The following is a 22,218-nucleotide window of genomic DNA, read 5'->3' on the forward strand; positions in this document are numbered from 1 at the left end:
TCCCCCTCCCTCCTCCTCCTCCTCCTCCTCCTCTCTCTCTCTCTCTCTCTCTCTCTCTCTCTCTCTCTCTCTCTCTCTCTCTCTCTCTCTCTCTCTCTCTCTCTCTCTCTCTCTCTCTCTCTCTCTCTCTCTCTCTCTCTCCCCCCCCCCCCCACACACACACACACACACACATAGCTCGATCGACAGAGTAGAACTGTTTTTGACCCGCTCGAGGTTTTTCTCTCTTTGTTGGTTTCGCACCCCGCTGGGGGGGGAGTTTCGTATTAATGGAGCTTGTCCTTGGAGGTTTTTCAAAGTCGAGCACCATCAGCGGAGGTCGTGAGAAAAGGCGAGCGCTATCCAAGGGGCCAAAGCGAGCGGGCGCGCTCGAAAGCGCGCTTCGGCATGCACCGCCGAAAAAAACGTCGATGGGGGACCCTTATGAGGGGGCGCCTCTTGAGAAATCCTACTCGCTGTAGTTTGTTCTCTCCTCCCTCGATCACAGCTTTGTTTCTTTGCCGGCAATTACGTTTTACTTTTTTAGGCTCTGACTTTCTCTATTTTATTTTTAATTATTCCGACTTTTCTTCCTCCCCCACTTCTTCGATTTGATGCGAAGTGGTGGCGAGTAAAGCTAAAAAAAAACAAAAAAAACAAAACAAGCTGACTGGGGGAAGGGGGCTCGATTTTGGGGGGTAGCAATATAACAGCGGGGGTTGTGGCTGATGACCTCGAAAAACAGCCGCGCTCCAAGCAAGCAAGCACAAGCGCCGTTTGCTACCTTTTCTATTTATTCTGTCGTGTTTTTAAATCACGCGCCAAATTCGGGGATCGGTGGCCGAGTGGTGCTGGCGCACAGCGGCTCGAAGCCCAATGGAGCGAAAAGTCGCGCTGCTGAGCTCAGAGATGTTGGGCTGCGAGAGAGGCAGGTTAGGTGTTGGTCGAACCTCGCTAAAAGTTTGAAACGACCAAAGGCGCCGATCGAGCGTACCGCATTTAAAGCGCAGCTCTTAGGCACCCATGATCCGACTTGAGCGGCGTCGGCGTCGCCATCACCGTCGGCGTAACCGCGCGGTTCATTATGCGACGCGTGACGTCACTGATGACATAATCATTGACGGGATCGGCATCGCCATCGTCATCATCAGTGACGTTATCGGCACCGCCATCGTCACCAATGACGTTACTGACGACGCCACTAGTGGTGATGACGTCAACAGTGACGTCACTGATGACGTCATCGTCACGTGACCTCATAGGGGTCACATGACCCCGGCGACGGGCGCTGCCGCTCGGAGGGAGGAGTAGCAGACAGGATGAGGAAGTCAGGAGGAGAGAGGAGGGATATACCTTCCCCTCAGTACCCTTCCCTCCTCCTCCTCAAAAGCTGCGCTCGAATTCGGCGTTACAGGGAGTTGTAAACGGCTTTCATTTTTTAACTCAATTAACGGGTCGTGTCGAAAAATTACTCGCATAGGAAATGGACACCAAACGTAAAGAGCATACATATACTTACTGCCTACGCACGTTTTTACATTGCCTCGTTATACCGAGAAGGCATAAAGAAAGAAGAAAAAGTAATCTCGCACTTACCAGCTCATAACTCTGCTTGGGATCGCACGACGATATCACCTGAAAAGATAAAAACACAATATTAGCATCGTAACGAAACCGAGAATGGGCAGAAACGTTCAATAAATACGAAGGCTGATTCCCGTTGTTGTACGGTTCAAACAGAAAGTCAATCAAAATTTAAAAAAAAAAAAAATTATGTTTATTAGACAGTAACAAGCGCTATATGTGACAGTAATGAACTACACGTCCCAGTGCGTTATTAAGGCCCGTTCACACTCTTGCAACCGAGTACGACCGAGAGTGACGTAAGACCGGTTTTTAAGCCTCTTGCGATCTCTTAGGACCAACTCCGCAGCAGTGCACTCGGTTTTAAGAGGTCGCAAGAGGCTTAAAAACCGGTCTGGTCTCTCTCGGTCGTACTCGGTTGCAAGGGTGTGAATGGCGCTTTAGAAGCAATGAGTATACGTCTCTCGTGCTGAAGTACAATCATATTTATGATAATCTATTAATAAATGCAGCTATCTCCAAGTTGATGTTGTTACAGAGCCAGCTCCAAGCCACCAGGTGCATGTGGGACATGACTCAGCATTAAAAATAAAGCAAGTCTAAATTCGCAATCTCACCCTCACAGAAAACAACAAAAAAACGAAGTTTTTATGAAAGTCAATATTTGCAATTTCGCGGTAAAAAAAAATAAAGAAAAAAAAGTCACAGGTCGAAATTTGGAGTTCCACGCGCACTAGTAATGAAATGAAATGATATGCCAACATACGCAGTTTCACCTGCTAAGGAAAGTTTTCACCCAGCTCAAAAATTCAAAGTATCACGTCAAGAAATAAATACACACTTTTGAGTTATCGGTTCAGAGGGCACAATGCGAAAATACTGTGTCGGTGCTTCAATCGAGCACTGGCATCTATCTTTAAGATATGCCTTGAGCAGGTTTCTGAGATCGCTTAAATATGGCGATAACTCACTCTGCGGGCCTTTAAGCGTCCTAGAAATCCATAAATCATAACGATGCGCGGCAAATTTTCCTATTAAAAACAAAAAAGCAATCAAAGATCGAAACTATCTGCTGCGATGGGGGGGAGCGTTGTTCCGACAGCCAGGGCGGCATATGACCAATGAAAACGCGACATTTCGTTGAGATTGCAAACGAAAATGTGTGTGCTTTTGCAGATGATAAAAGCAAATAAGAGTGGGTAAAAATATGCAGTCAGATTCTATCCAGTAAGATTCGTCTCTTCTCGATACGATACACTACTGCTTGATTTATGTAACCGCAACCACAGAGAAACACGCATCCCCTCAAAAAAGGTATAATGCAGATCTCCGAGACGTAACACTGATACGAAAATGTCGGACGCAAACGCACTCCGCACGCGTAATTAAGTGTTTTTTTTTTGTTTTTTTTTTGCAATAGAGTTTTGTTGCCGTTCGCCAAATCTTGTAATTTAAAGTTGCTCGCTCGCAGCCAGTTTGCAATCAAACGAATTTTCCCAAAATGCATTCTTTTAAAAACTCCATCGAGAAACGTCAATTGGCGGTCGTCATTTTTTGGGGGCACCAAGCGTGTGATTGGGTCCGAGACATCGCCGAATGATGCCGACTCATTGTCCAGCGGAGCCCAGTTCACGCCGAACCTCGACGGCGGACTCGGGTACTTTGCGTAGCGGCTACTAGATGGCGCTCTTGGAAGGGTCTTTTTTTAACAATGACGTACGTTGTTCACGCACCGTTAGCGCGAACAAGCGATCGGATGTTTTCTCTGTTTCTTTTGCTGCTGTTATTGTTTTCTTCTCAGTATTGGAGGGCTGTTTTTCAAAACTACCATAGTGGTGGAAAGTGCTCAGTTGGAGTACTAACCTAAGCGGTAAAGTTTGATGCCCGCCAGTAGTACCTTTCCAAGGAAAATGCGCAGAAACGCAAAATTCGCGTTCGCGCTAAACCGTGTCGCGCGGTGTGGGTTACACGTGGGCTGGACAGAAGTACAGAAGCTTACAAAAAAAACGAACACAAGGGCAAAAGCGAAGCGAAAATGGCGGTTTGGATGGAGAGACCACGGAAGAAATCAATCTTCGCAGAGAAAAAAACAATTTTTTTAAAAAAGCCACAGCGAAGACGACGTTGTTGAGCACAAGCGATAGATTCTCCGGAGAACGACCGTGGACGCTAACAACAGCATCAACGGAAGAAGCGAAGGTCAACGTCTGAATGAAATATTCTCGGGACAAAGACCTCCTCTACAGAAAACACTGCCGCCTTAGACGCGCAAAAAAAAAAAAAAAAAAAAAAAAAAAAAGATAAAGAGAAAAAGGTAATTAACTTTTTTCTTTGTTCCGTAGGCTTACTATGGTGATGTTTCTTTTGTTTTTCAGGTATAGCATAAATGTATGTACTAACAAATTTGAAGAAAAAAAACAAAAAAAAAACAAGGTGCACCTTTACAAACGAACGTCAGAAGAGAGGGTGTAATAAATAGAGACGTCGCGACCTTTCGGCGAATTTGAGGTTCGACTGGTTCGGCGAACTTTTGACGTTTGCGTAAAATTCTACCGAATTCGACATTTGAACAGCGTTGCCCGACTTCTAGGAAAACTAATAATATTAATAATATTTTATTACGTGTCAGAAATAAACAAATACGAGGATCCGACCCGCCCAAGCCTCATTGAACTTGTCTGGCGGTGCCTGTCAGTCGGCAGAACGAAACGGATATAAACAAGATTCTTAAATAAAGATCCCCAGTAAAAAATAAAAAAAAAACTATTTATAGAATAACGTTTTTAATGATAAGGTAATGCTTCTCAAAAACCCGTTTCAGCTTGCATTTGGGATCGGCATTCAGAACACTTGGCGTAAGTTTGTTCATGAATTGTGGAACATGGTATCTGCGAATTCCTTTTCCATATGTCGTGGAAAGCCGAGGCGTTCAAAAGCTATCTTTAGACCTTAGATCACGTGCAGGGACGTAGAGGGGGTCTTAAAAGGGCTAGACCAAAAATGCCAATGTACAACAACCGTTTCAAACAGTAGCGAATTAAAATCGGGCATAAGTAATGTCTTAAACACATCTATGTTGTTTTTGTTTTTTTGTTTCTTCCCCGGAGCATAAATCGTACGAAAAACTTTTTAACAGAGAACGCAAAATTGAATTAATTCTAGTTTGCCAACGTAGAACACAACGATCATACACACTTGTGCCATTTCGAAATATACTGTCACCCAAAGCGCGTCCAACAATTTTTCGATCCCATAACGGCATATATTATCGTATACATTATATAGCAAACAAGATAGTGCGGGAAGTTTCTTGCAGAAGTGGGCGAGATGGAAGTTCCACGCAAGGTCACTGTCGAACAACTGTCCAAGATACTGTGGATGTATATTTCACCGGTTCACAAGAACACGATGAACAATCAGACGTAAGTAACAATAAAGGACACGCGGCTACAACCTTTTCTTTAAAGAATTATGAAAACATACAAGTTCTGTTTCAGGCGAACTACCAAGAATTAAATTCGCTGCAAACCAATCCAGAGTTTCAATCGCCGCACCTCGCAAAGAAGATATCGCATCTGGGGAGCTTGTTGCAGTAAATAAGTGTCGTCAGCATATTGAAACAACGAAATTACAGCAGCGCACTGCGAAGGTCATTAACACAAATATTAAATAGGAGTGGACTCAGAACAGGGCCCTGGGAAACACAGGCATTGAGTGTTGAGAAGGTGCCTAGCTCAAACTGGCCAATCGAAACGCATTGACGTCTGTTCTGTAGAAAGGTTTCAAAAAGTACCAGACAAGAACCACAAAATCCCAACCTCGAAAGTTTTTTTTCCAACAGTCTGGGCGGCATGCATTGTCACATGTCTTACTTACGGCCAAAAAGATTGCGCGAGCAACTTGATCTCGCTCAAAGGATGAATCGAGGATATCAGAGAAATCCTCAAGTATTTGTGTACCTCGACCTTGAATAAAACCATACTAATAAGGCGACAAAATGCTGTGCCTTAAAAAAAAAAAGAAAAAAGAAAAAGCTAGTCATAGTTGATCACAAATGCTTTTATAACACCTTGCAAATACAGGGGACGATTGAAATAGGCCGGTAATGTTCTATGTTTTTATGAGCCCCACCATTAGAGAGTGGAGTAATTGCTGCCGTTTTTACGGTAATGGGAATTCCTTCATTCGAGATAATATTATGTGTAGAAACGAAAGCAAAACATTTTTAGTTGTGTCGAAATTTCCACGTAAGTCACTGGTTGAAATGCCCTCTATACCTGGAAATGCCCTCTATACCTCTATACCTGACCAGAGTTCATTTTCAAAAAGAGAAGGCAAAAAAGCTGAGTTCCAGACGCTATTTCGTACAGCGCACGACCCTAGATGTTGTCTCGCAATACACAATACCAAAGAAAAGAAATAATAATAATAAAGTCAGTGAAGTTATTAGCAACGCTTCGCCCATCGGACAAAAAATGCGATAACAAACAGCTGCTTTCACCAGAGATCCATTTTCGATCTACTTTGCGTTGGTTAAATTTTACAGGGCGCGTAGCCATCTGCCTGAAGGTCTTGAAGTGTGCTATAAATGTATCATAACGATAATCAGCAGGCAGAGTTTGCTATGGCACAAACATGTCCGAATTATGCTGAGTGAACAGTTTATCTAAGCGCGCCTGTGGTCAACGATGGAAACTCCCCTCTCAGAGCCGACAGGAATCGACTGATTAGATAACCCATAGCCGTGGTCAGCAAGTTTCGCTTTTTCTATTGCAGACTTAATTTCCGAGTTCTGCATTCGAACATTTTATACGATCGATGCCAGATACAACATGCTGGCCAGATAAATAATCATCTCTTGCGGTTTTATGAATTGCAATGTCCAGTCCCCATTTACAGAGGACGTCAAAATGTTCAAATATATGGGGAAAAAAGCTGTTCATACAATCGTTTGTTTTTTAATATGCAGGCGTCATGCAAGGAAACACACTTACTTTCCACAATCTAGCAAGTATGTTAATGCGAAGCGATACATTCGATATATATATTGCATCCCATCTGTCCTAGGTGACATCGGGTCTATTTAAATTTCCGAGCACGAGTACGAAATTCCAACTTCGGTCAAACATTCTGTTAAATGTTCAAAAAACTCAAACCTTGCCGAACTCCAACAACGGCAGGTTTCAGACAAGTCTCGTAATAAATATCCGACAAGAATGCGCACAATAAAAAAAAAAAAAGAAAAAAAAAGAAAGAAAAAAAACGTGAATTACTTTTTTGTACGTAGTAAACTACGCGTGTACGCAATACTACTGGCGCCATCTATCGCCACCGTAAATACCAGATGTCCACCGTTGCGCACACAGCGCCACCAAATCGCGGACAAGTCAACTACGATTCGAATTTAAGTAAAACCAAAGTACAATTAGTCGTTACCCTCGGCAAACTGTGCCGGTATCGTCATTAAAGAAGTGACGACGCCCGCGCGAGCAAACCTCCACGAGATGGCGCCACTAAACGTACCCCAAAAAGGGGCTTGCGAGCGCCCCCTGCGACAACGGAAACCGCGGGAAACGGACGGACGGCCGCGTAATTAATTGTAGGAAAATGCAGACGAAACAAAGGAACACTAAATAGTACCTATACCCCGTTTCACCATTAGGATGGAGCGAAGAGAAGGCTAAAACCCACCGAAGTCACTGCAATGTCGTGCGCGTGTTACATGACCTTCCAGAGGGGCACATCGACGCGAGGCGGGGCGCCCGCTGTCACGTGGTATACGGGCGAATCTCTGGATTGGTTGGGATAGGCATTAGCGCTCGCTGCTGTCCTTCCTAAGGGAAAAACTAAGTATAGAAGCGTGCAACGAACAGAAATGAAGAACAAAAAGCAAAACCCGTAAGTGAATGCCAGTTGTTGCGGCATCAGGTTTTTCGGGTTGGCCCCACACTACCGCCGCCGCCACCAACACCACCACCCGCGCAGCCAAGTCTTCGCGGATAATAAACGAGCTGGGAGGTAATAAATAAAGGCTCCCGGATTTGAAACAAGCACTTCAATACAAAAGAAAATAAAAACACGTTGCGTGATAAACGAATAAAACAACAACAACAACAAGAAAACGATCCGGAGCACAAAGACGGAAAACCTGATCCCGCCGTTCATGGATCTCGCAAGAAGTTTCCTGCAGCAGCAAACGTCGGTTGGTTCATTGCGGTTGCCTAACGAGGCATTCTCAGAAAGACCGTGAGCTATGACGTTTTGTCGGGGGGGAGTTTCGTCGGGGCGACCCCGAGAGCTTGACACCAAATAGAAATGACAACGAACTCGGGATGCTTTCGGAGTTTCACTTTGGCCACTTGGATCACTATCATCATCAGAGTGCAAGAGTGCACGCTTCTTTTTTTTATGTCATATTCTAGATCTGAATTTTGAACTTTGCTAGAACAAATTTGTGCAGACGACACCGGAGAAAAGACTTCCAAATATTCCAGTACAGCCCGATGCAATAATAAAAGCCACCGATAGCTCGAGAAAGATGGCGCGTGGCTGAATTGTGCGCACGATTCATTCTTCGTGATTGGTTCTTGGACGTTCCTACGAGTCAATGTCGCAATATGATTGGATGCGTAGGGACGATAAAATGTCTGAAACTCGCCTACGCCCTGCGGGAAACACCGTAACATGGCGGCCTGGAATACACCGCAACATGGCGGCCAAATATCGCAACTATATACTGGTTCACGAATGCCACAAATTCCATGCACTCTAAAAAAAAAGGGGGTGTAGACGTTACACCCCTTGTCACATATAGGACACCCCAAAACTTCAGTTGGATGTACAGCGCGCTAATGTTGACCTGACTGCCCCAACTTTTGCGAGAGGGTTGATGACGGTGCGATATAACATATTAAGCAGCTAAAGTACGTATCAAAGTTTACAGGAAAATAACACACATGTTTTGCAGTTGAGCTATAGAAAACCCCGATAACTTTTTTTGCACTCAGTCACACTTCCATTAACTATTTTAATGAGTTGTACAACTCGGATATCAAGCCGCTCGTGAAATTCGGTAGCGTCGGTACAACGTCAGTGCTCTGTACGTCCAACTGAAGTTTTGGGGTGTCCTATATGTGACAAGGGGCGTAACGTCTACACCCCCTTTTTTTTTTTAGAGTGCAGCTCGTCCAGGCGGGACGCGGCTCTTCAGTCATTTTACACGAGTTGTATACACAGAGTCTGGGAGGGAGGCTCTGCCGAAATGGCGAGATGTTCTTCGGATTCCCCGCAAAACAGGGAGCGTTCCACTGAAAACGCGACATGCGTTTGGCGTTTATACGCCGTTCGCTATCTTTCCGAGAAATACCGATTTAAAACGCCGAAAAAATAATCAAGAATATGGAAGAAGCTGGGGAGAAAAGATGGCGAGCGATCGCTAGGTTCCTTTCGCACCGTGTAAACTGCTGTTTATGGCACACGATGAGTGGTTATGTCCAGTGTCCTCAAGTTGCTTTCACCCAGTTTATAAAGTACGTTTCAACAACAACAACAACAACCAAATAGCCATCTCAATGAAAATATACCTCCTATTTATATTTGCGCCAGTGTATTTTGCAAAGCACTGTGGGCAGTCTGCGTCCGCAGTTGTCCGTGACCTTAAAGAAGTCATGAAACGATATCGGGGTTGGAACGTTCGTGACTTTTCAGAGGCTTACTGGTCTGGCCCAACTATACTCGCATATGGATCGCCACTGATTCAGAAGCTTCTTTGTCGCGGTGAAATGGCGAGGTTAAAAGGGGACTATTCCTTTCAGCCTTGCCTTTGCAAAGCTAGATGATGTAATTGTGGGATAAAAATCATCCGCCTGACGACAGTCGACGGCGGCTCATGGATTGGACACGAGAAGTGCGTGAGCACTCGACTTCGGCTCGTAAGAATCAATGCCTCGGCGCTGATGAGAAAAGCTCGACTATAACAATGCCTGGAGCTCAGCACGTGTTCTCTACTTTGCCAATCCTAGCGGGTGGCTATGATTAACGTTCGCGGCATATGATGATAGGCACCAGGCCACGTGGACGCTTGTTCCGGCTCCGAGTTGAGGGGATGAGCGACACTCATATTTCTCGAATATTTTTGGCGACTGCCACTGCCTAGAAAGAAAAAACTAATGCAAGTTTGTTCACTTATCAACGTTGGGGAGTGATTCTAATTAGTATTTGCCTAGAAAGAAAAACTAAAGCAAGTTTGTTCAGTTATGAACGTTGGGGAGTGATTCTAAGTGGTATTTAGCGGAAGTAGAAAAATCGTTTCATGACCCCTTTAAATATTTTGCAACCGAGCCTTGTCTGGACGTGTTGTTAACTTGATCTCATTTGCCTCATTATATATGCAAAAGACTAACTGACTAGCTAACGTCGCTCGTTCTTTTCTCGCCGTTTTTGGTTCGGTCATAAATAAATTCATTCATCTCGCGCAACAAAGACCGACACAACAAGTTTAGGCTTCACGGCGCATACAATTCAATTTTCTCCCACCTCATTAAAAACACTCAAATAATCAGATTCAATTCCCACAAGTCTCAAGGTTGCTAGCAGAGGAACTCTGCATGTAGCAGCACAGCCACGCAGCGGAGAAGGAGAGAGAGAGAGAAACAAAAAGAGACTAAAATGCGACCGCTACAAAGTCGACAATATCAGGCGCCGACCTTGACACATCTTTAAACGAGAAATAAATTTAGAACTCGAACTAAACGTTGTAAAAACAAAACAAACGTACAAAAAAGAAACAGACGTAATCCAGCGGATCACATGACACCAGCAGCTGTCTCAGCCAGAAGCAGCAAAAACGTCAGCGCGCATGCGCAGTGCAGAGCCACCCAGGCAGGCCCGTCCGTCAAACCGCGCGCGCACGTCAAGCCGTCATTAACGGGAGAAGCGTAGGCGTACAACCAGAACGGTTATTAAAACACGTTCGTTCAATAGGACAGGCGGATGGCCGCGCCGCGTCTGTCCACACAAGGCGGCCCGCGTACATACGGCGGATATATAGACGACATGGAGAGATGGGAGCAAAAACGATGAGGGCGTGGCGATCACAATTTCCTGCGATGTCCTTGAGCGTTTGGAGACATCTTTCTTTTTTATTTTTTCTCTGCGCGGTTCGATGTTCCCGTAGTATTTGTTGGTTGTGTGCAAGCTTCGATTTCTAGTTTTGTTTTTTGACATTCCCCTTTATATCGAAGCGTGGGCAAGGACGCCCCATCCCCTTCTCAATAATGATAATAATAATAATACTTAAGTCGAAAAAACTCAATGTTATCTTCTGTTAAAGGTGTCGCGAATTTTCATAGAAAATACCTCAGGTTCGACTGGCGCGGCGGGCCTCCAAACTTTTAGCGAACATTGACGAAGTTCGACTTACAAACAACGCTTCCCAAATTCATAAAAAAAAAAAAAAAAAATAGTGAAATATATTATAAACTTTAGTTATAGCTTATTACAGCGAAACACTTCAAATTCTTTATTTCTCTCCATTTGGCGCGGGAACTCAACTAGTGTTGCACCCCTCGTCCGCCAGGTGGCGTCAGCCCGTTTTCGATTCCCGCGCACGCGCAGAACAGTCCAACCTGAGCGGAACTTGGGTCGCACTTTGCGATAGAAGTTCGAAGAAAAGAAGGCGAACCTGGTCGAATTCGAACCTGGTCGAACTCGAACCTGGTCGAATTCGAACCTGGTCGAACTCGAACCTGGTCGAACTCGACCTGGTCGAACTCGAACCTGGTCGAACTCGAACCTGGTCGAACTCGACGTGGTCGAACTCGAACATCGCCAGGTTCGCGACGTTCCTTATCTTACCCTATCGTTTTAGCTGGGGGTGCTCGCGGACGGTCCCGAGACCGGTAGGGTGTGGTCGACCTCGCCGACTGGTTACCAAACTGACAGTGATCTCCTTCACGCTTCGCACGGCGCATCACCCGCCCGACAGCCGATCCCCGTATCGCCTTTGTTCCATCAATCATCTTTCTCCAATTGATCTGGGAACTCAACATTATTTGGCGCAGGCAGCCGTATCCGATAACGACATTTGACGTAACGATTTTTTTTTGCTCGCCTAGTACGATGAGCGTGTGAAGTTATTGTTTATTTTATTTATATGCCCCATGTCCGAAATAGCGGCCAGGCTCTTTAAATCGACCGCAAACATCGGTTTCTTAACCTATCGCGTTCCGATTTTGTACAGCGTTGGCCACAGGTGGTGCATTTTTGCTATACAATTTGCAAAAAGCGAACTTACCCGAGGAAAAAGTAAAGAAAGACAAAGGCTTCACTCTCATGAGGTTGGAATACCACCGGTATTCCAACCATACGGCGCCTTATTGATTGAAGACCGGTATTTTCGCTAGATCTCCATAGGAGCTAAGCCTTTTTCTTTGTTTACTTTTTCCTCAGGTAAGTTCGCTCTTTGCAAATTTTATAGAAAAATTGCACCACCTGTGGCCTACGCTGTACAAAATCGGAACGCGATAGGTTAAGAAACCGATTTTTGCGGTCGATTTAAAGAGCCTGGCCGCTATTTGGGACAGGCGGTAGTCATCAACTTCGTTGCTCTTAGCAGACATATGGACCTGGACAGCTTCCACCCCTAGTTCTGACCCCTGGGACAGAGGGGCTGGGGAGACCTCGTTGGGCGGGGAGTTGCGACAGCGCTTCCGAAACGTCCTTTTCGCGGAACAGCGGTGATGTGTCATGCTCACGCATGGTCAGAGCTTTGGCGTATGTTTGTTTCGCTCCCCCCAAACGCAACCGTCCCGATCTTTTTCTTCTTATTGCTCTCTTTCTTTGCTTGGTACGCGTTCGCCAAATCGTCTCACGAGATCTCGCGTGACGGCGCAGGAAGAACGCGGCGCCCCGAGTTCTTCCCGGAAACAACCACCAGCGCCCGAAAAAAACACGCGCCAGAGACGCGTGTTAATCACGTGGTCGATGAGACCTTTTTCCTTTACTTTCGTACCCAGCCACCTACTAGGCAATATGGGCGACGAAAAAAAAAAAATATATATATATATATATAACATTGCAAGCCTGTACATAGTAAAAGAAAAAAAAATATATAGAGAGAGAGAGAGGGGGGAGGCAAAACGAGAATGTTTGACGGGTATACGCTTATATCCCCAATGGCTGAGTATGTAGCGCGGATCACGTGGAGCGAAAGGCTACCCTAGGGTCAATGTCCGGAACCTACCCGTAACCATATGGGGTCCTATAAACTAGACACGCGGCGGGAAAGTCGGCGACTTCGCCGACTTTTTCGACGAGTGTCGAACTCTTTGGATGAGCATCGTACCGGCGTGCGGTCGTGTGGTCACTTTAGTTTTTCAGGTACCTGCAGGCCAGCGGTCGTATACTGCACACTGTCTAATAATTTTAAAAATATGCCCCGCCAAGCCCTAATTAGAACCACATAGTTTCGAGGCCCATTCGGTCTCGTCTTCGGGGGTGACTGTGGCGATGGCCGTTGCGGAGCAGTTTCTGTGTAGAGTACCAATTCTTACGAACAAGCATTTTTGCTTGAGTGGTGACATCTCAGCCATTTTTACGCTCCCTTTTTTTATGTTTGCGCGAACCGGTGTGACTTAGTTCGAGCGCGCAGCCCTGGCTAATCCATAGTCGCTATTTTGCCGCGCAAGTCACAAGCTGGCCCACTCCGTGAAACAAGGGACGTCTTCACTCTGAGACAGACAGACATGGAGGCACCCCAAGTTTCCGTGTTTTCGTCTACTTCTGCAGTGGCGCATTTCTCTCTCGAAAATCGGTAATATCGTCAAGCACGTTCACGTAGGTGGACGTTCAAGCGCTGAGGCACTGGCTAAATTTCTCATCTAGCAGAGAAACCAGACGACTGACTGTAGGGGTTAACGTCCAGTTGCCTAAACGTATACACAAAACAATTTATGAAAGCACAAACAAAACTCTCTCTAAACAAATAAAACAAAAGTGAGATGGACAGCGATTGGGAGACAATCTATCGAAGACGTCAAAGCGACAACTCTGAAACCTCCGGGATGTGCTTTTTCGAGAAACGTATACGATGCATGTTCCAAGTATTCACGGCATCCGCTCTCTATATCCTGTGAAACTTGCTCAGACTAACTGGGTGAATCCAACCAGGAAGCAATGAACACGTATGTGTGTAGATGCAACAACGAATCTTCGTGAGTAATGCATGTCAAGGCGACCCCCGTACCGGTTTCCTGTCAACAAACCCAGTTTGAGCTTCCACGCAGACGATAAATATAAGCACAGATGTAGCTCGAGAGAAAAGAATATGTATATGTATAAACCGCTTTCTTGTTTATTGTTTAGTGTTGTTGTTCTTTTGTTGTTGTTTTGCCGATTCACTATAGAGCGCAAACTGTAGAAGGTACTGAGAAACTAGGCAACATACAATGGGAGGAAAAATATGGTTACGAGAACAAGCAAGTTCAGACATAGTAAGACTGGGTTACTGTGTCAATCCTTAACCAGCTCGCATGCCTACTTGCTTTAACTTCAAGCAAGTTCAGCGCCACAATGTTAAGGAAAAAAAAAAAACACAAAAATAAAACGGACATTAACAAGTGCGCAATAGAAAATGCAGTCATAATTTTTTGTTCGTTTTCATTTTCGCAGCAGCTCTAATATACCCCAAACCCGATGAATGTACAGCAAAAATCGGCAACCTGGTTGAAAAAGAAAAGATATATAAAAACAGCATTTTATTTTTGAAAAAATAATAATAACGAATACTGATACACGCACAATGAATTCAAGGCATACCTATTCCCTGTAATATATTTCCAAAGCTCCACTAAACCAGAAACCCGCTGAATGTACAGAAAAACTCGGCTACGCACAATGGTTAACAAAACAAAATAACTAGTTAGAAAACAAACAAGTTCACCCCTTCGTCAATACAACAACAGGATACTAAGAAACGTATAACGCGTTTCAAACACAGCAAAGTTTTTCCTCGACTCGACGCAGCCAGCAGACTCTGTGGTCCGCTCGCTGCGCCTATCGGGAGATGGCGCCACAAGACACAACCACTGCTGACTCTGTCGTCTGCGAACACGCTCGCCGTTGACCCACTGATCTCTATTACTATAAAAGGCTGGATGACGCACGCTGCTTTCCGAGCCTAGCGCGAGTGAAGTCACCGGAAGTTCGATGTCTGTCCCGGAAGTCGGGCGTCCGCTGGGTTTCCTATAGTGCATTCAGTCGGTGTTTTGATCCATGCTTTCTTGTGTCTTTAAGGGCGTTTTAATAATCCCGTTTTGAATTGAATTTTGAAAATAAACCATTTTAACGTGGGACATACGCACGCTTGATTAACTGGAATCTCGAAATGTTCACACCGAATGGCTTCCCAGGACACTTTCCGGGTCTGCATGCGCTGTTACTGCGCAACAAACAAACCCTCCTGCAATAAAAAAAACAAAACAAAAATAATAACACCGCTTAAGACGTTGTTTGAACTAGCGCTCGGAAGAGTTGAAAAGCCTGTCAGGCGCTCAATTCCGGGACAAGACTTGCGGTGGCTTCATACCTGTTTGCTCAATGCGCCATCCAGCCCCCAGAGTGATCAGTGCGTTGCCCCTGGCAAGTGTTTTTGCTTTTGCTTTCCAAAAGAAAGGAGCTACGTCTCGAAATTTCAGGAGGAAGAAATCTACCACTTAAATACACGTTCGGTGAAAGTTTGACCGTTTTATCTCCAGGTGCCAATTTCTCTGGTTCGGTGTTTATTTTTACATGTAACCGATTTTTTTTTTTTTTTTTTAAACGTAGGAGACTTTTTGTTTCACAAGCCATTAACGTCAGGGATTCGTTTCAAGCGGTATTTGCGCAAAGTACAAAAAATATCGTTGCAACGTCCATTTAATTTTTTTTTTCTTTTTGTGCTTGATTTGTGATAAACGGAGCAATATAGAATTTCGATTATGAATTAACCTCAGTTGAGAACAGCTCAAAGACACTCACAGATTATTACTTCGGCTGCATGAGGCAAAGAGATTAACTGACATTCTCCGGCAATAGCAACCTCCTCCGATCGTTCGCAAAAGTCTGCTGAACTAAACGGATACTCGCACGGCATGAGAGTAGACGGGACATCGTGTAACCTTCTGCACTTGTCTACAGTTACAAATCTCGCCCCTACAGTTTACTTTAGGTAAAATGTTTGCCCAAAGATTCCCTTCAGACAGTTGTACTCGTCCACGCCTGCGTGGTGAAAGCGTTTGATTTTTATATATTTCGGTTCGTCATAGTTTTACCGATGAACCGGTTAAGAAATAATAATCGCGATTAAAGCATTCATTAATTAATCGGTTGGTTAATCAATTGTCCAAGCCTTCATCGAGTGGTCACCCGACTCTAGCCGTCCGCGAATAAGCAGACGCAAAACGGAATATTTTAGAGCACAGACAGTTCGAACAACCGGGTGTTTGAGAGAAAGGATAACGGTAAGTTTCTGACCGCAGAAGTAAACTACGTATCGCCGAAGACAGAATCTTAGCCCCAAATGTAGCGCTAGCGTTCCGGACCGGATGCCAAAGTTTCAAAACGAACTGTTATCCTATTCCAATGTTAGAAGTGAGTTTCGGAAGCTTTAAACACAAGAAGATAGATGGCGCCTGCTACCAGCAACGAGTCCCACTTCCTTGGAAATTTTCAAAATCACTCATAACGCCAAGCTCGCGTGATGGCCACGACAACCTTCCTCAGCGCCCTCTACAAACTGTGAAAATGTGAATCACATCTCAAAATAACGTCACGTGACATCACAAAAAAAAAAAATTAAAAAAATGCGACAAAGACAAAAAAAAGGGGCGGCTAAAAGCGAACACACTTCGCTCAGGATGATAACCTCTCAAAAGCGGGAGGTTATCATCCCCCGAACGAATATGGCGGAATATAGCGCCCATAACCGTACCAAAAAAATAATAATAAAATATGTAAGAGAAGGAGGATGAAAGGGTATGAGGGAGAGGGGAGAAACGCTATTAATCTGGGATCCATACCGGAATTAAGAGGCCCCAGATCGAGGTAGCGCATGCAGCCGGCGCAAGGGCGTATCCCGCCATTCGGTTACCGGCGGATAAAACCCTCCGCTCCCTCCCGGCCTCTGTCTCTCCTCCGCCGTAAATTCTATCGCGGGCTATCGTTGGGCCTGAGTTACGGCCCCCTGTCGAAAGATGAAGGGACAGAAAAAGGGAGAAAAAAGAAAGAGTATAGCCTCGGAACAAAAGAGCCGCCGTCATTAAGAAGGAGAGGGTACGGACGCGAGAGCTCCGCCAGAACAATAAGTATCGCGGTGTATATGAACACCATGCACAATCTTCATCAGCCCTGCCAGTGTTCGATCTGGATGAGCATCGTATACCCGGGGTGAGGTCGTGTACCGGTACTGCGTGATGCACGTTATAAAGACGCGAGATGTGTACCACGGAAACGCCAGGACGACTCCGTCTGGTGCGTGTAGCCATAGCCACCGATATACTGACAAAGCCTGGCAGATCGCCACGAGAAGCGCGGCCGCCGAAATGGAGAAGGTGGGGCGGCAGACAACGGAGGAGAGGAGAGCCACGTGACTGGCGCCCCGCTGCGGCGAGACGCCGAAACACGCTTCTCCCGTGCGAACGAGCGTGTTTCGGGTCCCCGCCGCTGCAAAACCTGTGCGCTGACGTCCAAGTTCCCCGAGGAATAGCTCTTCATTTGATGCTCTGTGCTACCAGATCCTCGCGCTCAAAATCTGCGACCGGGCACTCTATATGGCTCCGTCGTCCAACTGCCAGGTTTTGAGAGTATAGAAGAGAGGCTTTGGACAGGAACGCGGCATCGGCAACAGCGTGACACGTGTATGACGTCATGGGGCGCAAATCAAGGGACCACTTTTTGTCGGAGGCGCGTTCAAGGCACCGCATGTAGTCGTACCTCCCCGACCAACTTTCTCTCATCTACAGCGGATACACCTGCAGGTGCCCGCTGGGGGCTGACTTCCAGCTGTCCAAATAAACAGCACAAAGAGCACGAAAGAGAAATAAAGAAGCAAACGCCACAGGCTCAGCAAAAAGCAAAACTAAACAACCGAGGAGTAAAGGAACGCCCTACAGATGCGTAACTATACCCTCAGGTACGACATGAACGATTATGAGTGTTACGTATATGCATGACAGTGTCACGAGAAGGAAATGGTCGTTATAGATGGTGCTACAAAAACAGAACCCGCAGCGACGCGCATTACGAGGTATATATAGTGCATCTGTCATGTAGGCCATTCGTTGCGATGATGACAGTGTTGTAATATATGTAATGGGCAGGAAATAATAGTGGTTTTATGGGACGCGAAACGAGCCTGCCACGTAAACAGTTTTATTTAGGAATGGTGATTATGTAATTCTTTTTATCTCCAACCCATTATATTGTATCTTCTATACAGTATATCATATTGTATATAATTGTATTGCACTGTATCGTATATTCCTGACGCTCGCCTTCCGTGAAAGCAACACGGAGGTAAAAGGTGTCAAATAATGTGGGAGCAATTACAACAACAAAAAAATTATTTCTTATAAATTGAACTGCAGCTATTGGTAAATACAACATGCTCGCTGCAGTACAGCGGTCTCATGCTATGAATTCTAGAAGTTTTCGTTCAAAAATACATTAAAATGCGGCGTCCATTGTGTTTTCGACGTATACCTTCATTTAGGTCGAAATGTATGACTTTAGAAAGTGATTAGGGTATAGCGAGGTTTGAGGCGGGGCTTCTTTGCGGCGCATTCTCAACGCTGTTTTTTCACTTAAATGATACAATACCACAACGCAGTGCCGACACGAAAGAAAAAGAAATACCATCCACGCCCACCTAAAACGTATTTTTCAGGAGTTTGTTTTATGTATTTTGAAACAGTCCGGAGATTATGAATAGGTACAGAAACTGCACAGCGTTCACTCTGTTCATTTTTTTTTTTTCTTTTTGCAACTGGTGTTTTTTGTGCATTCGTATAATAGGAAGTAGCATTCGACACTGCAGACTCGGCGGTCACTCTTTCATTATTATAATTATTATTATTATGACCCAAAAACTTAAGAAAGCCTTCTTATCTGTAAATGGCGCTATCTCGATCGCTGGCTAAGGATTGATAAGAAAATGATTGCGACGTACAATATCACGTCTTGCGTTCTTTTCTTTCGGTTTTTACGCTATTCGTGACTTACATATACACACGAGGTTGAATCATCAATTTTAAAACGACGGACATAACTGCCAGCGATCGAACCCAAAACTTCCTCGTAATACCCACTGATGGCGGAGATACCGCGCGAAACCACCCACGATAGCGCGCGGGGTCTTGCCGACGATGTCAAGTAGGGTCACGTAATTTCTTGCGGCGCGCCTGTTTTATTTTTTAGTTTTTCATCTTCTTCTTAGTCGGCGTTTACTTTTGGTAGAAAAAACAAACACAGAACGCCATCGAGGTCAAGCACTGCCGCCTGTCGGCGATCATCGAGCACAACGAGGCGCCATTGTATGTTCACTTGGGAGTTAGGTTCCCGCGGCTAAAACAAGCATCCAAAGCCAAAGCCGACGCCTCAGCGTTTATAACGAAGAGTGGCTGAGGATAAAACGGATATGCTAAATTATAACATACAAAAAAACAAAAAAAAAACTTTCCAGAGATTGCATGTGAGGCGAGTGGGGCTAAGGCATCTTCGAAGCCGCGTCGTCCGCCGCTACACAACGTGTCCCTTAGCTGGCACTTCAGCAAGCAGTGTACAGGAAAGTATTGCTCTCGACACAACCAACGCGATGAACCCAATTAAGTAGGTTTATGTGAATGTATATACACTTAGTCAAAAAAAAAAAAAAAAAAGCTTTATATACTGATTGGGTTGCATTACAACGCTTGCGGGTATGCTGCAGTACGTACCGTGCAAAACAAATATATTAAAAAAAAAAACGAAGCAAAGAATACACTTTTACTCGGACAGCTATTTTTAGAAGTGAAGAGTTCGCGTGCACAGCTCTGATTGGGCCCACAAGATGCGCAAGCCCACGTGCGCCGCCATAGTCTGCACAGCCACACAAAGTTGTCCAAACGTAGTGTGGAAACTGTGGCTTATTGCGTAACTGCAGTTAACTGTGCCCACGTAAACATGGTATTAGATCCACATTGCGACTCGGTATACTGAGTCGAACTTTGAGCAATCCCAAGTTGCTGCGTTTGAAAGCGGAGAACTTTGAGCAATCCCAAGTTGCTGCGTTCCATATATCTGAACCAATTTTCGCCCAGGTGCATTTGAAAGCGGCTTGGGTAGTTCACCTCTGCTCTCCCCATGCAGCCCTTTTCCCCACACCCATAGCGACGTAACTCTTCCAATCAATAAATACGCTCAATAAATACCTTCGCGCATCACCTCCGATTCACGAAAACGAGAGTGCTCCATATAGTCCATCTTACTCTCCTATCACCGCCCCGCGGAAACGTTGGAACCACTAAGAGTGCTGCTAGATGGCTCTGATTTTTCGAAAAAAGGGTCTACTCCTGTCCGTGCAACGAAGTACACGCGGCCGCGGAACCCCGCAGTGTGCAAGTATATGATCTATCCCACGACGCGCGCGAACGACTCCGCTCGCGTTACCGCCTCCAGCTGCGCTACACATCGGTGCGATCACGCACGACAGCTCCGGGCTCCTCGGTGCATAGGTAGAATATTGCAGTAGTAGTACCAACTCCAAAGGCACGACGTGGAAAGAAAGAAGAAAACCGAACGAAAGGGGAAAGGGTGGGGGGGACCCTCGAAACAGCTGCGTGTGCCTAGCGCCCGAGTATGTAGCGCCGGCGCTGCCATATCCTCCGCTTCGGCTATAACGATGGACCGCGGAGAAAGCTACGATCCAATCCTAGCCAATCCGATGCAGTATACGAGCGTCACGTGACCTTTGACTACGGTCCGCAGACTGGGCACGTAGAAAGCCGTGGTCACACTGCCAATGCGTCATGCAGAAGGTCATCCTGGTGATATCCCACACTGCCTCGTGATTAGTTAGCCATATGTGTCTCTTAGAGACTTAGGCTAGGTGGCGCAAGCTACCGCCCGTTGCAAAAATAATAGCCATTAACATCCATCCATCCATCCTCTGCCAACACAGTCTGAGGCGCGTTTCGTCCTATCACGTTGGTCATATCTTGGTCTTTTCAGACTTAGTCTAGGTGGCGCAAGCTACCGCCCGTTACAAAGGACATAGCCATTAAATTCATCCATCCATCCATCATCTGCAAACACTGTCTGAGACGCGTTTCGTCCTATCACGTTGGTCATATGTTGCTCTTTTTAGACTCAGGATAGGTGGCGGAAGCTACCGCCCGTTACAAAGTGTAGAGCCATTAACATCCATCCATCCATCGTCTGCAACACCAACGAGGTGGCAAACACTGTCTGACGCGCGTTTCGCCCTATCACGTGGGTCGTATCTTGGTCTTTTTAGACTTAGGCTAGGTGGCGCAAGCTACCATCCATACATCGTCCTGTCACGTTCGTCACGCAGAAACTGTCTGCAGAAATGTCCGAAGCATGTATGAAGTAATCAGACTTCGAAGGTGCTTGATGAGGCGCGGGTGAGAGGGCACCACCGATAGAACTCGGCGCTAATAGTCTGCGGACTACACGTGTTTAGAGCTTGAAATTTGCCGCGGTGCGGGCTATCCACGGGTGCTGACTATTCATGACTAGAAGCTCCGCCTTGAGCGCGAGCTTTCTGCCCTCGCTAACATAAGTGTGAACGCGCAGGAACGCGCAACCAAAGCACTGCGGAAGACAGCGAGCTCGCGCTGAAGGCGGAGGGAGCAACGAAGCATATACAAAGATTTCTTCTTTGTTTTGTTGACTAGATCGGTCATTATGACGAGACGTGATGGATTTGGTGGATGACAGAGCAAGTCATTGAGTGTTTGTGTATGACGAGCTTCTTTGTGACCTCATGAAGGAGACACCTGCCAAGGTCTGTAATCGGTAAGAGAATACTTTTACGCGCTAACTATAGCCCAAGCTACAGACTAGGCAACAAGTGCAGATTATCTAAGGGGAAATATATATATATATATATATATATATATATATATATATATATATATATATATATATTTTTTTTTTTTTTTTTTTTTTTTTTTTTTACAGAATTTGTTTTTTGTTGTTTACCCACCGGATGCTGACTCCTATACCCCAACACGCTGCCTCCAAACAACCCCGCGTTCGCCCACATCAGTTCTGGGCACCGGGCGTGCCCAGAAACAAGATTCGCATAAATCATCTGCGCATGCGCAGCGCCTACAGCAGCGCCACCGCGCAGTGGCGGGACGTGCGGCGGTCACGTGGTACGTTTCCCAGCGTTGGATTGGCCGGGATGGAACGTGGTTTTTACAACAGCGTTTCAGCGTGAGGTGAAAGGAATAGGGTCCCGCAAAGATACGCGCGACAGACTGTAGTAAACAAAAAAGACAAAAGGGAGAGATGGGGGCGCGGAAACTGGACCGGAGCCAGTCCAGACGTAGCAGTTTGTCCGTCGTGCAAAGAAGCCGGTAGCACCCGTCGAGGCCTGTCCTCGTACACGTTTGG

General features: G+C 45.7%; 1 protein-coding gene across 1 annotated transcript in view; it reads right to left on the reverse strand.

Annotated features, from left to right (window-relative positions):
- Positions 1-1,494: 1,494 nt before the first annotated feature.
- LOC8036419 overlaps positions 1,495-22,218 on the reverse strand; it is a 243,659-nt gene continuing 222,935 nt past the window's right edge. Inside the window, exon 5 of the mRNA XM_042289137.1 lies at positions 1,495-1,614. Within this exon, the coding sequence (XP_042145071.1) occupies positions 1,495-1,614 (120 nt within the window). The remainder of the gene's footprint in view (positions 1,615-22,218) is intronic.

The sequence above is a fragment of the Ixodes scapularis genome, unplaced genomic scaffold (assembly GCF_016920785.2).
Source record: "Ixodes scapularis isolate PalLabHiFi unplaced genomic scaffold, ASM1692078v2 PGA_scaffold11__112_contigs__length_91849675, whole genome shotgun sequence".
NCBI classification, from domain to species: domain Eukaryota; kingdom Metazoa; phylum Arthropoda; class Arachnida; order Ixodida; family Ixodidae; genus Ixodes; species Ixodes scapularis.